The sequence below is a fragment of the Leptinotarsa decemlineata genome, unplaced genomic scaffold, assembly GCF_025532065.1.
Source record: "Leptinotarsa decemlineata unplaced genomic scaffold, Ldec_3_MD MMD2_tig00026328_RagTag_RagTag, whole genome shotgun sequence".
In the NCBI taxonomy this organism is placed as follows: Eukaryota; Metazoa; Arthropoda; class Insecta; order Coleoptera; family Chrysomelidae; genus Leptinotarsa; species Leptinotarsa decemlineata.
Window position 1 is genome coordinate 24148501 of NW_027412688.1, and position 15010 is coordinate 24163510.

The 15010-nt window shown below is 34.6% G+C and overlaps 1 protein-coding gene across 3 annotated transcripts in view; it reads left to right on the forward strand.

The window, feature by feature from the left end:
- Amph (Amphiphysin) overlaps nucleotides 1–15010 on the forward strand; it is a 110884-nt gene that overhangs the window by 46659 nt on the left and 49215 nt on the right. For all 3 annotated transcript variants that reach the window (XM_074182663.1, XM_023168486.2, XM_074182662.1), the window contains exon 2: nucleotides 13074–13209. In XM_074182663.1, coding sequence (XP_074038764.1) covers nucleotides 13074–13209 — 136 coding nt within the window. The remainder of the gene's footprint in view (nucleotides 1–13073; nucleotides 13210–15010) is intronic.

Below are 15010 nucleotides of genomic sequence, written 5' to 3' on the forward strand. Positions count from 1 at the left end.
CAGACATGTCTGTTTTCAATATATTTTTCAGTATTATAAAATATACAAATTCTACTTAATAAAATGCCTTGAAGATTTTTCCAATAGCAAACTTTTCTATAGCCTTCAAACAATAGTTCCAAGGAGTGAAAAAAATATCAAGTTGTCAATTCTATGATTATCTGGATTTTTATGTTGAATTTGGAACCAGCAAAAATTAACTAATTGAGAAATGCGTAGTTGATCGAAAATTGCGAAAAAAAATAAATCTTTTTTGAAATTCTAGATATCTGTTTCAAACGGTTTTGAAATATCTTCAAAAAAATCAAATAAAAAATTTTACTCAATTATTCATGATTTTTCAAGTTTTGGGGGACAAGTTTTCGATGAAATGGCTTTTGTGACCTATTAAAAATGTGATGTCGGACGAGTTGAATGAAACCCGTATGAATCTTCTGTAATTCTGTTTGACCTCGATCAAACCACGATATCTGCTAAATTTTTAATGATACTGCGAAGAAATCGAAAGTTTACTAATTGGAATTATCCAACCGAGAGCTTTTTAATATGGTTTCTGAAATCCATAACCAATTGGGACTCAGGTAAAATGTAGTTGAAAGCAGATGCCAAGTAGGTATAATCACAAATAAAAGTTTAATAATGTTCATAATTTTTTCTTTGAGAAAAAAGGTTTTCATTCATAGATTTTTGTTTGCTTGTTTTATCAATGTTGCTTTTTAAATCCACAAATGTGGATTGCTACATTCCCGATACTTGTTGAAAACCAATAACACTATTGATGATAATCATTACACATTTTCACTATAAGTTCATTTAAAAAAAACTGAAAGAAATAAAGTCTATAACAGTTGAGCTGAAAATAGGCATTAGTTTTGACGGTTACCTCTTCTCGGCGAAAAATTTATTTCCAACGAGCATTCGCTTGAGGTCTGAGAACAGGAAAAAGTCGCTGGGGGCCAGATCTGGAAAATACAATGCAATTTTTCCATCGTTTCCTTTGATTTGTAACACGGTGCATGGTCTTGATGAAACAGCACTTCCTTTCTCTTCAAAAGGGGTGATTTCGCTCCAATAACGCTATGTAATAGTCGCTGTTGATATTTTTTTCCTTTACAAGATAGTCGATGAATATTATACCATGTGCATCCCAAAATACTAATACCATAACCTTGCCAGGCGACTGATGCGTCTTTGCACGATTTGGAGTCGGTTCACCACGTGCATTGAGTGCACTCAGATGACGATTGTTTTTTTTCTGGTGTGAAATGATGGAACCATGTTTCATCCATTGTGACAGATCGACGCAAAAATTCGGGTTTTTAGGTTGGAACAGCTTCAAACACTGCATCAATTCGTTGTTGTTTTCGGTCGATTGTGAGCTCGCGCAACACCCACTTTGTAGTCTAATCAACAAGTTCAAAAACATGAAAAATAGAGATAAAGGTCCTAAAAATATGAGCGATAGCTCATTCGATTCGGAATCACCTCTAGAAATATGTTTTTGAAGGATTTTGGTGCAGGTAAAAAATTGCAATTGTTTATTAACAAAATAAGATTTAAAATAAAAGGTATTTAGTTTTTCGTTAATAACTCAAAAAATATTAATATTAAAGCAATTTTGAAAAAAGCTCGTTAAAGAGGAGGAAATTTCCAATAAAAAAGTCCCGACTCCCTAAACTCTATCTCCATTATTCATAATTTTAATTTGACGTTGAAAATAGAGTTCCGCGCGGCTGTTACGGCATAAGCGCGCTGCCGCTAAAGAGAGTTTATCAAAAGAAATAATTTTTTTATAACATAAAATGTCATTTTGAAAATTTAAAAGAAATCAAGTATCTTCTTAACACTTGAATGAATCGCTTCCCGTAGAAAAAAAAGTTTTATCACCATTTTTCAAAAAGTTATTCAATTGTTAACTAACAAATTTTTTCCCAATCTCCGTTGGCATAAATAATGGGATAAAAGGTATAAATAATTGGCCTATGAATTTTAAACTTCGTGGAGCCCTTTTGATATATATACTTCATACGATCCTGCGATAAAAGTTCATAAAAATTTATTAATTTGTTAATTATGATTTTTTATAACTATTGCAAAATGAAAATCTAAAAATTGTTGGGGGGGGGTCTTCCGTTATCCAAACTTTTAAATCAGGAATATTGTTTGGTCTATTAAAATATACTTTAGATTTTAAATAACCCCATAAGAAGTAATCGAGAGGAGTTAAATCGCGGGATCTAGCCGGCCATTCGATCGTTCCACGTCTTTCAATCCACCTATTGGGAAAAACCTCGTTTAAATAGTTTCTAACTGTACATGCAAAATGCGGTGAAGCTCCGTCTTGTTGGTAATATATAGTTCGATCTATCTCATTCGGATGATTAACATCAGGAAAATGTATTTGTAATGTAGGCTCAAAAAAATAAGGGCCAATAATTTTATTGTTAATGTTACCAGCCCAAACGTTAACTTTTTCAGGATATTGAGTGTGTGTCGCACACATCCAGTGAGGAGTGTTCCGTTCAAATGAAACGTCGCTTCTTCAGAAAACACTATTTTGTTTATGAAGTGCAAATCTGCGTTCATTCTGTCCATCATCACTTCACAGAATTCTTGCCTTCTATCAGGATCATTTTCATTTAACTCCTGAACCAACTGAACTTTGTAAGAGTGGTATTTTTCTTTATGCAAAACTCTCAAAATAGATGATTCACTTACATCATTGTCGGCGGCAAGTTCTCGAGTTTTCTTATGCGGATTTTCCCCAATCTCTAGAAGTACATCTAACTTTTTTCATCAGTAAATTGAACATTTCTACCCGGTTTTCCAATATTTTTTACATATCCAGTTTCACGAAACTTTTTTTCAATTTTGCTAACTGTAGACTGCGACACGTATTGACCAGGGTATTTATTATTAAAAATTTCAAAAAATTCCTTTTGAGTTCTTGTTTTATTACCACAACCAATCATAATTAGAATGTCTTTTCCTTGAGTCTCGGACAAATGAGCCATAATTAAATTTAATACGCCCACAAATATTATACTGACGTCTTTCAGTAACTTTAAATACCTAAATGACAGCAGCCTACTGGATTCATATCAATTGTTTATTTGGCTTTTTGTCTAATATTTTAGTATCTTCAAAGATTTTTTCCAGGATTCAAGGTTAGTAAGGAGCGTGTTACAGGGATGGTATGTTTAATAGATCAGGTTATTGTCAACAAGTGAATAATGGTGGTCATTTTGAACATTTAATTTAATTGTAAAAATTGGTTTTCTCAATTATGATTGCACCAAACTTAAAAAACTTTATATTGCTGAACAGAGGGCAAAATCCCTTTCCAACAAGATGACACACGACCCCCTTTGCTATTTAAAATTTTCGAGGGGGTGCTTATAATTCAGAAGGGGTGCTGGAGAGGGATAATATTTTCATACTGTAAATTGTCAATTTAAGAATAAAAATCGACCTGTTTCAGGTTTTTTTCACATAGTACATAATAACGCTAAAAATGAATTTATTCCATACATATGGACCGCACTGTATAACTGAAACAATTAAAAGTACAAAAAACAACATCCAAAATAACATTATAAATTGCGTCAGCAGCAGCCGGCACTGGTCAACAGAAGCGGTCCGATCCTGCTCCACGACAAAGCACGCCTGTACGTTTCACAAGTCACCGTCCGAAAATTAAACAAATTCAGCGTCGAAGTTCTGCATAACCCGCCATACTTTCCAGACCCCTCGCCAATCGACTAACATGTATTTAGATTAAATTGAATGATTACTCACTGAGATATTATGGTTTGAAATAGACTCATAAAAACGGACAACACTTCTGGGACAACCTAATAGAACATTGAACCATTAATCGCGATTTTCATCACTTTTTTCATTCTTTTCTTTGCTCGCCTCTCTTATTTCACTGTCAGAGGAGCTACGCCATCATAAATCGCTGAAAAAGCTACCTACTTCTTGCAAAGTATTCTTGGCCGGCAAAAAGATTAAAGAATCAGCATGTACAAGAATGTGGTTACATTTCGTGACCTTTGATGTTTATCGGAAATTCATGTTCATTATCATTATAGTCGCACGGATTTTACTCACCGTACAACCTCTGAGTTTCCATATTTCGGAAGTGTAGGTGTCTTGAGACTTGCTTTTACCTTACCGGTCGAATTACGTATGTTGGTCTCGGGCCACCTCTTTGAATAAAATGATATCACCTTCAGCCGAACTTGAACTTGTTGGTGTTGTGAGAAGTAACAGGTTATTTTTATTGACTGTTGTTGATACATATTGCTTGTTTTGAAGATCTAAGGTGAAGGTGTAAACACTTTCAAATGGGAAAGGAATTAGACTCGTTGGCAAAATTAGGGTCACCATGAATTATGGTATACCTAATTGCCAAGCGTTTTGCTCGTGAAATATTTTATTGCCGACTAGTATAAGAATGCTATGAGTAAGAGTTTTTAAAGTCATTGAAACTACACCACATTCCGACACCGTAAAGTAGTAGGTCTGTACCCAGAAATGACGAATGCGTACCATAAAATAGGCAAAAAAAACGTCTATGCTATTTTTTGAGAATTCTGATCATCTTATACTCTGAATGCAAAACATGGTGCTCAAACTACTGTGCTCAGCTGTTATAGGCCTTTTTTTTCTGCTTGATTCGGCCGTTACTTGATGAAGATCCATAGTAACTACACCTCACGATTTGATCTCTACAAACTTTATTTGAAAAATATATCACAACATGTTTCGCTAACACCGTAGCTTTATCAAGTGATTTGAATACTTCAAGCTGTTTCTTTCTTAGACTAATATTTGTATACTACAGGTAACCACAATTTAGACTACTTCCAAAAAATTACCTAAACCTCTACCTAAGATACCTGTTTAATTATGATCACCTGAAGCATATTACCTGACATCTACGTCAATAATAATTCTTTCTCGGTTTTTAAGAAAACAAGTTCAATAATGGTGATCTATTCAAATCCAGTTGGTCATTCATTACAATGTTTAAATTTTTAAGTTCATTTATTTCCATTGCTTTCAAATAATTCAATTTCAAACCTTTATTTTCTATGTGCAAAATTTCGAATGCTTCGTTAAATACATGATTTTCTTCTAGAAGATGATTTGGATATGTTGAATTTTGTTTTCTTATTTACATAGCTCGCATGATGTTCCTGGACTCGATTCCTAAATGTCCTGCCAGTTTGACCAATATATACCGTAGGGCACGTTCCACACTTTAATTTCTATATTCCTGATTTTTAGAATTTGGATGTTTTGTCTTTATTATTTTTAACTAACTTTCCCAACGTATTACTTGTTCTATATGCAATTTTAATATCTCGTTTTCTCAAAAATGAAGCTACTCTTTCCGTTGTTTGTCCAAAATACGTTAAAGCTCTATAATTTTTATTATCTACCTTATCAATAGGAAAAACGTCTCGAATCGCTTTTGCGTAGACTTTCTTGGTAAGTATTTTGTTTATTAATTCGGCTTTAAATCCATTGTCAACCGCAATTTGCTTGATGATATTAAGTTCTTTATTGAAATTATCTATTGAAAGAGAAACATTGACTAATCTGTGAATCATGCTATTATAAGCTGGTACTTTGTGTTGATAAGGATGGGTAGAATCGTTATGTATAGTAATATCCGTATAGGATAGTTTGTGATAAAATCATGTTTGTTGTTCATTCTACTAGTTGTTGAGTCCAAGAAATTGATTGAGTTGTCTGCTTCTATTTCAATAGTGAATTTAATGTTTTCATGAATTTTGTTAATATCCCTATGAAAAGTATCTAATTGTCTCTTAGTACCTGTAAAACATACCAAAACCATATATCTATGCCAATACAAGAAATTCTTAATCAAAGGATGTTCAAAGATCGACTTCTCTAGATTATCCATGAAAATTTCCGCAAGTAAAGGGCCTAATGGATTTCCCATAATTAAACCTTTTGAGGAGGAATAAATGTTGTATATAAATTGAAGTGTGGAACGTATCCCAAGGTATATATTGGTCAAACTGGCAGAACATTTAGGAATCGAATCCAGGAACATCATACGAGCTATGTTAATAAGAAAACAAATTCAACATATTCAAATCATCTTCTAGAAGAAAATCATTTATTTAAGGAAGAATTCAAAATTTTGCACATAATAAACTAAAAAATTCAAACATTCTAATGAATGAACAACTGGATTTGAATAGATCACCATTATTGAACTTGTTTTTTAAAAACTGAGAAAGAATTATTATTGATGTAGATGTGAGGTAACATGCTTCAGGTGATCATAATTGAACAGGTACCTTAGGTAGAGGTTTTGGTAACTTTTTGGATTATGTAATTATGGTTACCTGTAGTATATAAATATTAATGTGAGAACAACTTGAAGTATTCAAATTACTTGATAAAGCTACTGTGTTAGCGAAACATGTTGTGATATGTTTTTCAAATAAAGTTTGTGGAGATTAAATCGTAAGGTGTAGTTTTTGAAATTGTTATAGGCCTGTTTATTATACTTTACCAGGTCAATCCACTTTTTTATTTCAAAAGGGTCGCAAACAAAAGATTTTTTGTGAACTTTCAGGTCGTTTTATTGACTGCAATGGCGTACGTTTGGGCATTCATTCAAAACTACCTGTTAAAACTAATAACTATGTTCATTTACTTACATACAATTAATATTGTTCCAACATGTTAATTTGAAATATTTGCATAATGATTATATATGCTCATTCAAGAAGATATTAGGTACAAAGTATGGTTGTTATCAGATAAATTTGATGAACCTTCGATGAATAGTATAATTAAAGGTTCTACAATTTCCTCAAATAAATGATCCAGTCGTGTCGTGTTCCTGGCAACTAAACCCTTCTACAGGTTCATTTGTTTGAAGGTGGTTGACAATGTTTCATGGTGAATTTTATTAGTTGGGACTTCCATTGTCTAATATGATATAATATGATTCGAAATTCCTGAAAGACCAAATAAAAAAGAAAATTGAAATGAAAAGCTGAAAAAAAAATTATCTTTGCCTGGTTTTTTTGACATGGATAACTTATGTTTGAGCTCTGATAATGGATTTAATAAAGTCCGAAACGTTGGCATAAAACTAAATTGTATCTACGATTATTTTTGATCGCTTTCCCAACCAATCGAAAATCCGCATTTAATAACAATTATATTAAGCAAAAAAAACTTAAATAAAATTATAATGAAATGAAAAATTCAGGAAGAAATTGAAAATTGAATAATTAAAATGAACTAAAAATTAAAAATTTCAAGCCAAGTCACTTCACTATTAAAAGGTACTTATAGGCAGTTTGGCAAGTTTGTCGAATTTTTCAATTCCATTCACCCATCAATGAAATACACCACTGAAATAAAGTTAAATAATTTTTGAAAAAACTAGTCTTGTCTTCTATTTAAATTAATAATTAATATGATTTTGCAATTTTCCACAAACCATCATATAAGGACATTGTCATGCATAATTATTCTTTGACACATCCCTATCAGTATGAAGTAGCAACATTTCATGGAATGCTCCAGGGAACATTTAATATTCCACTGTCTGGAAGTAATTTATAAAGAGAAAAGAGTTTTGTCAAACAAATTGCTGCCAACAACGGTTAGAAGCGGTGGCGGATCCAGCAAGGGACGCGGTGGAGCCCGCCCCTTGGACGCAGAAAATTTTTAATTATGGGACCTAAGCCTAGGTTAATGAACTGACACCTATCAAAAATCAATAAATCCCCTGGCTAATACCACGAAGGGCGTTCGATTATATCCGACAGGTGTCAGTGCAGGATCCTTCACTTCCTACAGTGTAGGGAGTTGAGACTGGCCTAAAAAAATTGTTCCTATAGATTTGATTTATATCCAGTCTTCAAGTATGTTCACTGACTATATGTGAAGTTTTTTTTCCTTATACGAGGAATTGGGCAAATTTCGGATATGCGGTTGGTTACCTCGTTCACAGGCAGATGGGGCGATGACAAATCTGTTTGTTGTTGTCCGCTTCAGCCTAGTTCGAGGAATGATACTCTAAAGGAAACTTGATTTTCAATTATCGGAAATAATCGACTTCATGTTGATAATAGACACTACCTTGCACTGACGAGTGGCCAAACAGCCCGAAGCCGGTCTGCATTTGTGTTCCAATAATTAAAAATTTATTGCGGCAGTTGTGTCGCCAACGGCATATGCAGGAAAAACTTCAGTGAAGAATTCTGTGCTGACATCTGTCGGATATAATCCAACGCCCTTCCTGGTATTAGCCAGGGAAGTGATTGTTTTCTAATAGTTGTCAGTCCATTAACCTGCAGTGTCGAGAGTTGAGACTGGCCTGAACAAATTGTTCCTTTAGAAGATTTGATTTATAGCCAGTCTTCAAGTATGCCCACCGACTATATGTGAAAAAAAACAACAAATTCTACAGGACATATAGCTTATGACAGAAAGTTAGACTTTTTTCAAATAATGGTGTCGGCGAATATAGAAAATGAAAACCTGAACTAAATCTAACATCTCTGTCATCAAATGTAGAGAAAAGAAACGCTTTCACTGAACTGTAAAGAGATCGGATGCTGTCTGCAGTTGAGCGCAACAAGGGGTCTATATATCTGCGTTAGTCCAGTCAGAATGAACATATCATTCTGAATGATATGTTGAAAAATCCTCACCAAAGGGTTGAAAACTAATTTAGTTTTTTTGTGTATCGGTAGAAAAGTATATAATTTTTATGGAAGTACACAAAAATAGGGTCGTTTTGAAATGGAAATATATTCTGAGTAAATCCGAGCCCCAAAGAAGCGGTTCACCGAAATGGGGCGTGACGTCACCGGATATAGGAAATGCGGACCAGCTAGGAATCGCTATTAGTTTCCGACGTTTCTGTGTAAGGGCTGTGAAAGTTAAATTATATTCTGATTATTTGAATTCATCTACCTAAGTTGTGGACGTATGGATGATAGAAAAGTCCCAAAAAAGTATTGTATAGTAGGTAGGTGTGTTCATTCAACTCGAAATGCAACAATTAATACTGCGTTACCAAAAATGAAAATATTCACTGAATAGGGGAAGAAAACTTTACTTAATTCGTTAACATACCAATACTTACTTAAATGAAATGAATAAAAACACTTTTGTGTTTATAAATAAAATCTACCAGTGGTATTTAGACAAAAGTGTTTTTATTCATTTCATTTAAGTGATCATGAATTACTATAAAGTAAACCAGTCATCAATCAAACCTATTATAACAATACTGCGTCAGAGGTTGCAGTTTTCCCTTTTTTTTATTAAAAAGACAAAGTCTTTATTAAATTAATGGATGTAGCCGTTACAACGTGGTAGGAGATCATATTGAAAAGAGAAATGAAAATTATTGTATTAGTTTGAGAATGTCCATATAGGACTAAACTGCAGTAACGTTAGTTACAATTAAAAGTGGTAAAAACATGAAAATTTCCATTTCTCTTTCCATTCAGTCTTTTTTCCATTCAGTCTTTATTCTATAATCATGTTTGAGCTCACTTGTGGTATATTACTTATGTTTGCCCAATTCAAACATATCTTCTTTTAAACTTCAAACAGCAAATGCTTCGCTTTATAACAGTGCAGACGTGATTCAAGCTCTGTATGGACAATAGTACATATCTCGTGACGTCACACTGTTTTCCGACAAACGCGTACTTTTAAAGTCGCGATAGCGATAAATGCTATCGGTTTGAAATGTTTGCCATAGTATTCTGGATGAAAACCATCATCAAAATATATATATATATAGTAACGCACCAAATTACATTTGATTGAACAACCGAATTGCATGAACATTTTCAATGCGTTCTAAGAACATTGCCTGAGCGAAAGTAACGTTTAAATGGAACGTGGAACGTCCGAGAACACCAACCAGTCTTTGAGAAGGCTGAAGAACCACAAACAAAGATCAACTGACAAAACATAACAAAAGTTTAACTAGTAAACCCTCATGCCAGACGCGATCAAATGGCATTGGTGATATCTTAGAAGGATGACGGGTACTTCATCAGGATTAGTAGTCCGATTGATATTGAGCTCCAGCCATTTTCTCAAAACAGCAGAAATGCATTACTCTTCTCAACGCTCGTTTCACCAACCAAGTAAGCGTCTTCAGGAGATAGAAAAACCTGGTTAATGAAACGCGCATTGAGAGAACTTCATACTTTTGTATTGGCCTATTTGTTTGATAACATAGATAAGTTGAAGACGCATGAGTCTGTATTTCTATAAATTTAGCCTTTGATATGAATATTTTTTGCTCAAGAAGTATCGGGGGCTTTTCAAAAATCATTTGAAATGGATAATTGAAGGCGGATGCGGCATATTGGACATTTCAGTTTTTTTTACTCTATTTTGTTCGGACTAAATGTTGTCGTCATTATCCACCGTTGGCTTCTGCACGCCTGCTGACCCACATTTCACGGAGACGAGTTATGAATAGGAAACAGAAATATCTTTCTGATCGATGATAAAAGATGAACACGAAGATGCTTCGTTCCGCATCTAAACTCGAGTGAAAGTTTGTCGTATCCTTTGCAGATAATGGTGCCGAAGATAAGTCTTGTACTAGGGCTCCTGACGAATTGGCTCTTGCCCAATATCAGATGGTTTCATTAGATTGATGAATAGGATCAACATTGAAGCTTTCTCGCTTGCTCGTGTTTATATTACACTAGATCATCCGGAGTACATTGCGGTGTCCCACAGGGTTCGGTTCTGGGACCGATTTTATTTGTTTATTTAAATTTCTTGCTGAAATGGCATTCGTCCGTACATATTGATACTGTCATTTTGTTTGTAGCAGACGCATTGAATTATGGTAAAATATTAGCAGAGGAACCCTGTAGATTGAAGAATATTTCAGAAAAGCCCAAAACCGTTATTTTCAACACATCGAAATGTGTTTGGTGCTGGGATAGAACACCAGTAATATTCATGGATATGTTACTTTACAGAAACGCTAACTAGAGAACAACTACAGATATTGGCGGGGAATATTAATCTTGATCAGTTTGACTCCGATGAATATTCACTACCTTCAAATGAAGATGCTTTATTGTATGAATTTCAAGATCAAAATGTGTCTCCATATCCAAACGAAAATGATCGATGACTTCGTTTCGTCTGATGATGAACCACTTGCAAAGTTGTTTCCTAATTTTGCTAAGAACTAGAGGCGTGATAGTCAGTTTGATGTTCCTACTTTGAAATCAGTAGTACATTACAATAGCGACGATAACGTCATACTTTTACAAGTATGTCACTGAGGTGTTTGATTTTTTTGAATCCATGACCCCAATGATGAATATGCACGAAGTGAATAGCACCGGAAAATGTTTAAAGATTACTTGGACAGAGCTTTGTAAAGTTATGGACTTTTGCATGTTAATTACCCTCTGTGGCTTACCACGCATAAAAAATGTTTTAGAGGCCGTGAAACAAGAGTACCTCTAATTGCCGACAATATTTCCCGAAATCGTGTCTTTTAGCTACGTACGCGCCTAAAAGTAGTGGAGAACAATGTTGTTTCTAATGAACAAAAACAAGTAGACCGTTTCTGGAAAGTTCGTCCGCTACTGGACTCTGGTCAACGGGGTTGCCTTCTAAATCACAGGACATATCAAGTTTCATTTGAAGAACGAATGATACCATGTCATGGTTATGTTGCAATAAGACAATTTGTAAGCGGAAAACCTAACCCAGTTGGATTGAAGAATTTTGTTATAACCAAAAAGAATACTTACTTTTTGATTTCTACATGTATGGAAGTAATGACTCGTCTAGTAAGTATATTTTATGTTCGGCACCAGATAAATTGGAGTTGGAGGCCGATTTCTTCAATACTTCATGACACTTTGTCACTTTCAACGGCAGTTTTTCTGATAGGTCTGACATGGAACCACTTGTATCTTGTACGAGATGGTCCAAAGTGGATTCAAAGTACATTGAAATGAAGCAACCTGGACTAATCAAGGAATACAATAAAAAATGGGGAGCGTCGATTTATTTGATAGAGTTTTGAGAAAGGACTCTATGAGGACAAGAACAAAGAAATGGACAATCCGATATGCATCTACCATTCGTTTGACTTCTACAGGATGACTTGACTAGCTGCAGGCAGACTTGAATATCGACAGGATGAAGCTGAGACGATTCCTAGACCACATGGAGTTTAACGCTTCCATTGCAGAGTCTAAAACTGCAGAGGCTGAAACTGAACGCGATGCCAGTAGCTCTGAAGAAACTGAAGCATTGGATCAGTAAAATGTGAAGCCAACAAAGAAGAAGCAGCGAAGCACTCAAACGATGCTTGACGCTAACTTTTGTCAAATATACTGTTTGTAAATTTTTTATGTGCTTGTAATGGTGGAAACTGCTTTTTCGAGTTCCATAAATAAACATATTAAAATTTTGTGTTTTACTTCATTGTGCGTCTCATTAGTAAATCCACCGCCCCAAGTTATCATATATGATATGTAATTTTTTTAAACGGGCGATTTTATAGCTTTTTGCCATTTCCTGAATAGAGCTGAGTCAGAAGTATAATGTTTGACATACATTTAGCCAGCCTATTATCAGTTTCATAATTTTTGTCTAAACTAACTCTAATAGCTTTTTGATTGAATCGTCGTCCATTCGTTGGTAATTTTTAAAATCCCTAGTTTTCATAGTACGTAGTTCACATGTGATATCTTATTATTAGTATCATATGAAAATAATGCAGCAGCTATTGTTACCTTTTTCGAAAATACTGGTGCCACGGTGAACAATATAATGAACTAGTTGTACAACCGATCGCTTGGAATATCTTCACGTTTGAGCAAAACTTTGTTAGTGCGATATTCACGATTTACAATCGGGAATTTCAACAAACTACATCGTCTGTGGACCCTTCAAGTGAATATTTGTATCTCTCCTGTCAGTCTACACTAACCTATTGTTTTAATTTCATCATATAACTGCAACGCATCACTCAATTTGTTTTTTCTTTCCAGTTACTACAAAATCTGGGGAAAGTTGATCGGACGGCAGACGAAATTTTCGACGAGCATTTACAAAATTTCACAAGACAACAGAATGCAGCAAATAGACTTCAAAAAGAATTTAATAATTATATTAGGTGTATAAGAGGTGAGTTGATACTTTTTTCGTTCATAATCCCTCTAGGTAAAAAAATGGCAGTCAAATTGGTAATAATTTACTTAACTAACAATTATTTTTTTCGCTTTGAAGGAATTATTCACTGTAAAACTCTGTTTTGGCGAACTAACCTTATATTTCTTCATCACTGAAGAAAATAATCTGTCAAAATATAATTTCTAAATCGGCAATATGCATTTTCGTCATACAACGTTTGATTTGCGCTTAAAATTTTTGATTTCACTAGCATCAATACCATATTAGAAAACAAGTAGGTGAGTATCAGAGTATCATCAAAGCCAATGAACCATCATTTCGAATCGTGATAGTTATGGGAGTGTTAATTTATTCAGGTGATGTAACTCCGATCATCATCAATCGGATGAGGCAATCATTTTCTTTACATTGGGTCAACATTTTCAGTTATAGCGATGTATTTCTCTTGTGAGACAATATTAGGATAGTAGAACATTAGCTTTTACTGACTGAAACATAATTTGAGATAACAAAGTATTTGCTATAAGGCTGTGGTCGAATGAAACTAGTATCAAACGTTTCGTCCGATACTGCGACAGACATCTGTTTAGTAGGCGTTGACTGTGAGGACCAAGGTAGTACCTCCAAGTCTCGGCAACGACTAACTGATGGTGTTACATTTTCATTTTAACTCACTGTAAATTATTTCCAGTGGTTACTTTTTCACAGGACTCATCACAGTATATCAACTACATCAGACGATATTTCACTATTCGGGTTTCCCAGTTTATTCAAAAGAGTAAAATATACACAAATTGAGTATACTTCCGTTTTAAGAGAATCATTGTCTAATCCTGCATATCACTCCAGTGTAGAAACCTCAAATGAATAGGAAGATATGTACGTACCATCGTGTTGAAGAATGTAAAACTTCCTTGCTCCGCTGGTTTTTCTCAATCACTCATTTTGATAAAAACGTATTAACTAACCTCCAGTGGATTTATGTATAAGTATCAAAACTGATGTATTCGCTAGTAAAAATGTTGTGGAAGTGGAATAAACATAAGCAGATTGGTCCATTGATTATTCTATCAGTCAAGTTTTATAATTATGATGATGATGTTCTTCCTATAAAAGGAATAATTGTCAAAGAGCTCTAAAACATTCAAATTTGCAAATGATGGAGATATTTTGTTCCTCTTGAAGATGATCACTTGGTGATCCAAACACGTGTCGAGGTGTTGAAATAATGGTTTGGGGTTGGGAAAAAACTCCAGTAGTATTCATTACTACACCAAAGGTTCCAAACAGTGCATCACAAGTACAGCTTATGATGTTGAGAGATTTTTCTACAATTCAAATTGAACCAAAAAGCTGACGAAACCGACCGAAAAATTAACCAGGCATTTGGCAATGATAGTGTTAATGAACGCACTGCTCAACGTTGGTTTTCGAAATTTCGTTCCGGAGATTATAGTCTTGAAGATGAACTCCGAAGTGGTCGATCTACGGTAATCTAGGACGAGGATTTGAGAATCCTGGTGGAGGTTATGTTAGGTTAGGTCAGAAGTGAGTGAGTCTGTTCGACCCTCATCCGCAATCCGCAAGGTTTTATTGTGGCTCATACCCATTCACACTCGACCAAATAAACCCAGCTTCTTAACGAAGCCGATTAGTTTGTATGGTGAATGGTCTTTCAGGTCAGATGGTAAGACTACGACTCTGCCGAACTTGATTCTGTTCCCAGCGGGGCAGGCTGTTTCATCGTTAAGGAGGTAGTCGGATAGTCAAGGTGCAAGATTCCCACCTTCATACC